This window comes from Acanthamoeba castellanii (genome assembly GCF_000313135.1).
Source record: "Acanthamoeba castellanii str. Neff unplaced genomic scaffold scf7180000084733, whole genome shotgun sequence".
NCBI classification, from domain to species: Eukaryota; Discosea; order Longamoebia; family Acanthamoebidae; genus Acanthamoeba; species Acanthamoeba castellanii.
In genome coordinates, this window is record NW_004457260.1 from 313452 (window position 1) to 320001 (window position 6550).

The 6550-nt window shown below is 54.3% G+C and overlaps 4 protein-coding genes across 4 annotated transcripts in view; 2 read left to right on the forward strand and 2 right to left on the reverse strand.

Annotated features, from left to right (window-relative positions):
- ACA1_389700 (thiolase, Cterminal domain containing protein) overlaps window positions 1–947 on the forward strand; it is a gene marked incomplete at both ends in the record, with an annotated part of 1382 nt that extends 435 nt beyond the window's left edge. Inside the window, 4 exons of the mRNA XM_004333214.1 lie at window positions 157–221; window positions 312–465; window positions 548–691; window positions 816–947. Coding sequence (XP_004333262.1) covers window positions 157–221; window positions 312–465; window positions 548–691; window positions 816–947 — 495 coding nt within the window. The remainder of the gene's footprint in view (window positions 1–156; window positions 222–311; window positions 466–547; window positions 692–815) is intronic.
- Window positions 948–1013: 66 nt separating this feature from the next.
- ACA1_389710 (uncharacterized protein) lies at window positions 1014–1470 on the forward strand (the record flags this gene model as incomplete). Its single annotated transcript, XM_004333215.1, has 2 exons — window positions 1014–1144; window positions 1383–1470. 2 exons carry the CDS (start codon window positions 1014–1016, stop codon window positions 1468–1470), a joined length of 219 nt encoding a protein of 72 aa, XP_004333263.1.
- A 281-nt stretch (window positions 1471–1751) lies between these two features.
- Window positions 1752–2912, reverse strand: ACA1_389720 (EGFlike domain containing protein; the record flags this gene model as incomplete). Its single annotated transcript, XM_004333216.1, has 4 exons — window positions 1752–2287; window positions 2365–2475; window positions 2537–2625; window positions 2710–2912. 4 exons carry the CDS (start codon window positions 2910–2912, stop codon window positions 1752–1754), a joined length of 939 nt encoding a protein of 312 aa, XP_004333264.1.
- A 3164-nt stretch (window positions 2913–6076) lies between these two features.
- Window positions 6077–6397, reverse strand: ACA1_389730 (fatty acid elongase; the record flags this gene model as incomplete). The annotated part of the gene is made up of 1 exon (XM_004333217.1): window positions 6077–6397. The coding sequence occupies one exon, from the start codon at window positions 6395–6397 to the stop codon at window positions 6077–6079; it is 321 nt and encodes a 106-aa protein (XP_004333265.1).
- Between the last annotated feature and the right edge of the window lie 153 nt (window positions 6398–6550).

Genomic DNA, 6550 nt, shown 5'->3' on the forward strand with positions numbered 1-6550 from the left:
CAGCCCCGGACCGCCGTCCTCTGTACGCCGCCCTTACCGGCCGCGCACCTACGCAGCTCACCACTTCGATTCTCTTCTGACCGTGCGCCATGTATGCGTTTGTCGTGCGTGTGGCATGCGCGTGTGCGGCGCTGCGCTGCGTTCTGCACAGACAAGGATGAAGGCGTGCGGGCCGACACTACATTGGAAGGCCTGGCCAAGCTCAAGCCCGCCTTCAGCGCGTACGCGAACCACCCTTCAACCAGCCACGCCCACTCTGGGGTGAAAAAATGAAATGAGCAAACAAACAAACAAACATAAACCGCGCGCAGGTCGGGCACGAGCACGGCGGGCAATTCGTCGCAGGTGTCGGACGGCGCGTCGGCGGTGCTGCTTATGACCCGCGCCCTCGCCGAAACCCACGGCTGGGAGGTGCTGGGCGTCTTCCGCTCCTTCGTCGCCGTCGGCTGCGACCCCGCCATTATGGTACGTACCCAGGCCGACCACCTCGCGATTGACCGATCGGTGATGACTCACCAGTTGGGTTGGACTGGACTGGACTGGGCAGGGCATCGGGCCGGCGCTGGCGATTCCGAGGGCCGTGGAGAAGGCCGGTCTGTCGCTGGCCGACATCGGCCTGTTCGAGATCAACGAGGCCTTCGCCTCCCAGTTCCACTACTGCGTGGAGGAGCTCCGCATCCCGCTCGACAGGGTCAACGTCAACGGCGGCGCCATCGCCCTTGGCCGTACATCCCCCATTTTGCTGTCGCTTTCGTTTTCTCGGCTTCGCTTTCGCTTTTCTGATTGTGGGCGGGTGCGTGGTGGACTGCTGACAGATCCGTTGGGCTGCACCGGGACTCACGACGTCCCTCCTGCACGAGATGGGCCGGCGCGAGGTTCGCTACGGCGTCGTTTCCATGTGCGTGGGCACCGGGATGGGCGCCGCCGCCGTCTTCGAGCGCTGCTGAGGTCATCACTTTTTCTTTTTCGTGTTATTAATAATAGATTTCCATCTTTCCTGGAAGATGAAGAAAATGGAAAGAAGACAGGATTTAAAGGAGAAGGCGAGGCACTCCAAGCGGCTCCTGGACAACCCAGGTCCCATCGAGTGTGGCGACCACGGGCGCCTGTCTCCCGCTGGTCGCGGCCCCACGGTGCGACGCCAGTGCTCTCCACCCTCAGCTACTGGCCCTTTGGCTTTGACGACATTACGCCCACCTTGCTGGTGTACGAGTGCCTGCATCGCGCCTGTCTTCACTCACGCACACACGCACACACACGCACTCACACTCACGCACACACGCACACACACGCACTCACGCACACGCACACTCACGCACACACACACACACACACACACGACGGGGACGTACATCAAAGGCTTTGTTGATGTCTGGCTTTAGCTGGGTGTCCGCCCGGTCCAAGATGAAGGAGGTCGATGCAGGTGGCGAGCGACAACCTTTGGCGATGGCCCATCGTTTAATGTCCTAATGTCCATGCCACGCTGCGCTGGCCACATGTTGCAGCTATTCTTTGGATGTTCACCGAGTCCTCCCCATCCAAGCATTCTAGATTGGGTTCAAGGGCCTCAAGGATGTCAACATGGCCATCAATCGAGGCAGCGCGATGCAACCACTGGATGACGGCTAGGTGCCCTCCCAAAGCTGCTCAACAATGTGCACGCTAGGTCCCGGAGATGATTGCAACCCGATAGCAACAGGCATTTCATGTGACATTGTTGAAGATAGTGACCCAATCCGTGTGGGGTTACATCAAAGTTGATGGAGCTGAAAGTAGAGGGGTGCACCGTTGCCGAGATAACAGATAGGCAGGAAGCCGCTCTGCGCCAAGCAGCCCTTTGTGTCGGGAGCCATGATGAACTTGAGACGACATGTGGCGACCGATCCGCTTGTGAGTTTTCGGGTGACCATCCATACGCCCATGCTCGCGTAGTTTACGGCTTCCGTTGTCCCGAAGGAAATCTCGTACGGCGCAGCGTTGAAACTCGACAGGCCAATCGACGACCCGTCGGTCTGGTCCTCAGGGTAGCCCCGAATGAACCACCTGCAGTCGTCCGGGTTGCGATCGCTGTCGATGGCCATGTAGAAAAACTCGCCTTGACGGAAGTTTTGCCAGGTGAACTGGACGAAGAAGTAGGAGGAGTTGAAGGGCGGCACGATCATGTCGCAATTGCTGCCGTACCAGCCTTTGCTGCATTGGCATTGCTGCGTGCCGCCACTTTGCGGGACGCAGGTGCCGTGGACGCAGTTGTAGGCATTACAAGTCGAAGGAGGCGAACCGGTTCGCACTAAGACGCAGGACACGCACGACACGAGCGTTAACAGCCGCACGCACACGATCAGCCCGGAGAGGCGGGCCACGTACCAAAGAAGGAGAGACCGCCAGAGCATCCGAAGTTGGCAGTGACTGGCCAGACGCTGCCGGAGTTGATTTGCATGTACCAGCTTCCGGGCGTACCCAGCGAGACCACGTTGCCTGGGGGTGGGGGTTAGTGAAAAAAGCAGGAGCAAGATAGGTTATGTGAGTAGACATGTACTGGAGGGGTAATGGGTGGAACACCAGGGGTTGCCATTGGTAGAGTAGGGCACCACAGACTGGCCGGCCCACTTGACATCAAAACAGCAGCTGGAGACGTCGCCCCCGAGGCTAGATAGAATATAGATTAGTTGGAAAGAAAGGCTCAACTGACACCCAAACTCCGGGTGGTACCTTATGATGCCTGAGTTGGTGTTATATTCTTGAATGAAGGTGGCCAACGTGGCGGAGTTCCATGTGTAGGGCTGCCAGCCAGGGTAGTTGGAGCCTGTGGGGCCCACCGCAAAATAGTTGGCTCCGCTGAAAGCAAGTGACGCTACTAACAGCCAGCCCACCAAAGACAGCCTTCCCAAGTGATCTAGCTCCTGGCCGGTCATTCGATTACTTGAGCCGCTGGACGTCCAAACTGCAAAGAAATTGTCGGGGCGCAAAGGACCGCTAATGCTGCGACGCATGCCATTGGCTCCCACCAATTCCAGGTAAAAAAAAATCTGGAGAATAGTCTAATGTGTCTTGAACAGTTTCCTTGTCGTTATCAGTGTTGGCGTTACTGTTTCTTTGTGTTGGGTCACTGGTCAATGCAAGACAAGAAGGCCTGGTGTTGTAGTGAAGAGGATGTTGAGCAGAGCATGCTTGTGTGGTGAGAGAGAGACAAGAGACAACTGAGTTGTTGTCTCTGTAACAACTGAGTTGTTCTGTGGCACATTGTACTCTGCTTTGCAGGTGGACAGTGTGATGCAGTGTTGTGATTTTGAAGACCAGTGGATCAGCACACTGAGTAGGGTGCAGATGATTCTGGTCATTGAACACTGAGTGTTGACATCTCCCCCCCAGTCAGCGTAGCAGTAGACTTGGGGAATGAGTCTGCTGGTGCTGTAGTTGGATTTGTCCATGCTGTCTTTGAGAATTGAGTGGTCAAACTTGATTGTGTAGTTGTAGTTTCCAGGTGCAGTGGCAAGATAATGCTTAAATGAGGCAAGCACCTTGCTTTTATTGCACAGCAGGTAGATGGTGGCATACTGGCTGTGGTTGTTGATGAAGCTGACAAAGAAGTGCTTGCCATCTTGTGTGGGAACAGGGAAGGGGCCACAGACATTGGAGTGTACACACTTGAGTGGTGCAGCAGCTTGAGGCACAGGCCCCAACTGGATTGGCTTGTGGGTCTGCTTGCCCTTCTTGCAGATGAGGCAGGTGTGGAGCTTGGAGTCTGTGGCTTTGATGCTGAGGGCCTTGAGGGTGGCATGAAGCTGCTTCTCTCTGGTGTGGCTGAAGTGGTGGTGTAGCTTGTTGAGGGTTGGAAGCTGCTGGATGGTGTTGACCTGGTGTGTGGGCATGTTGGGCTTGAGAGGTATGATCAGCATGTTGTCTTGGGCCTTGGTGTGTAGAATTGTGTGGCCCTGCTGGTCATACATGTAACAGCCCTGTGTGGTGATGGTGAGCTGGCAGCCCTTGCTGGCAATATGTGCTGTTGAGAGCAGATTCTTGGCTAGCTCTGGCGTGTAGAGGACTTTCTGGAATGGATGTGCCTGATCTTGCTGCACTGGTAGCACTTGAGCTCCTTGTTCTGGATTGGCTTCCTCTTCTTCTCCTTGTCACTGGAACAGTTGTATCCACAAGGCTGCCCCTTACTGCGCCTGTGCTGCTTTGCCATGTAGTTGGCTAATTCTACATGGTCTCCCCATGTGTGCAGCAGCACCTCTCAATTGTGCAGCATCTTCTGGGCCTTGATGATGGTGATGTTGTTGTTGCTCTTGATGACTGTTTGGACTGGGTTGTAGTCAGAAGGCAAGCCATTGAGCGTTACCATGAGGATGAAGATCTTGGTGAGCTTCAGGCTGTTGGCTTCCAGCTCCCCAGCCAGCAAGTCGATGTGGCCAAAGTAGGAGTCCAGGTCTTCATTGTGATTGTGCTTGATGTTCATCAGTTGCATCAGCATGTTGAGCTTGCCAGCGTTGGCCTTGGGCTTGAACTGCTTGTTGAGGACCTCCATCATCCTCTTCAGGTCGTTCTTGTGCTGCTTGACTGTCAAGTGGAAGTGCCTTCTGAGGCTGAGTCAAATCAGGCCAGCAGTCTGCATCATCCACTGGGCATACTTGTTCATACAGAGTGCAAACTGTGCAGCAGTCTCCCCTTGTACCTGGACTGGAGCAGTAGGTTGTCCAAAGGCTAAGTCCCATAGCCCCTTCACTTGCAGGACAGCAGACAGCTCATCCCTCCAGACAGCATAATCAGCTGCCGTCTTCAGCATGTATCAGCATCCTCCTTCATGCACCATTCTATGAGCAAAGGCCCATAACCTGTTGAGCAGAGTGTGCTTGTGTGGTGAGAGAGAGACAAGAGACAACTGAGTTGTTGTCTCCATGGCCCATTTATTGATGAGGTGTGTCCAGAGTTACATTTCTCAATGGACACACATTGTGATGTTGATGGTGGTTTTTGTTGCAACTTCCTCAGTGTTCAATCACTTGAGGAACATGTGCTTTTGTCATGTGCACTCCTCAACAGAGGAGGTTGCCCCAATAGTTCTGCACACTTGCCATGCCTTGGATGGTCATGGTGGTGGATTGTCCTCTTGCAGGGTTGTCTATATGCAGCTCATTGTCACCTCTGTACTGGTGCACCACCATGCTGTTGAGGGACCACTCTCACACCATGGAGTGCAAGGAGTTGGTAGGGAGATCACACACCTCTCCCTGCACAGGTAGGAGTTGAGTGCCTGGATCATGAGCATCACCTTGGGAAGCTCCATGGCAGCTGGTGCAATGGAGCATTCCTGTAAAAGTGGTTCTCCAGCGTTCCCTGCCTGTGAATGGTTGAAGTGCCCTTTGGGATGTTGATGAACATAGAGCTCATCTCCATGCATGACTTGGGTGGGCTGCCTGACACTGCCCAAGCAAGTCTGGGAGGCACTGAGCTGTTGCTGAACCTCTTCATGGCTGGCATGATGCTCTAAACACCATGAGATATCATCTTAAAACCATAACAATGTCATTCCATATCCAGTGAGCTTGCTTGCCCAATTTTGTGTCCTCCTTAAATCCATCTTGAATGGGATTGTATTGACTAATACCTCTTTTAATCCATCTTAAATGGGATTGTATTGAGTGATATGAAGTGGGAACTGTTGGCCAGTTGTATCTGGTGGTTGGTGTATCTGTACATCTTTGTCCAGTCCACAGTCCTGCATGCTGTGGACAACAAAAAGAATGATGAACATGCAGAGCAGGAGGAGCTGAGAAGTATGAGGAGAAGCAACTAAGCCAAGGTGCACCACCAAGGACGCCAAGCATTGACGAATTGACACTGAGGGCCCTCACCAGAGTGAGTAGCCCATAAATAGAACATTAATTAGGAATAAAGAAAAGTATTCCCAACCAGAATTTCTCCTCTCTCGTGTAGCAGTAATCCTCGGTAGCTTAGTTGGTAGAGCGCACGGCTGTTAACCGTGAGGTCGCAGGTTCGAACCCTGCCCGGGGAGCTTTCCCTTTAACTTTTTGTGATTCCTCTTGGACCCCGCGGATAATGGTAGAAACAAGTACGTTTAGTCTGCCTTCTTGGTCTTCCTGGTGGGGTCGGCCGCGGTCGTGGGTTGCTTCGTCCGCCTGTTCGCCTTCTTGACGTAGGAGTCGATGTAGAGCTTGGTGAAGAGCACGACGTAGCTGACGTACATGACGAGGCCAAAGATGTAGTTGGTCGGGAGCGTGTTGCAGGCCACCAGGTTGTGCACCACGATGGCGATGCCCAGCACCATCTGCAGGATCTGCAGGGTGGTGATCGACTGGCGCGTCGCCACGCCAAAGCGGACGCCGTAGGCGCACGCCGCGTAGTAGGCGTACATGAGGGTGTGGATCACCAGGTTCATCGCCGCGAACCAGCCGCCGTTGGGCGCCTGCAGCCCGAGCCCGTGCCAGCAGTAGAGGAGCGTGACCACGTGGTGGTAGTAGTGCAGGAAGATGAGCGGCCGCTTGCGCAGCACGATGAAGAACGTGTCCAGCAGCTCTGGGATCTTGCTCAG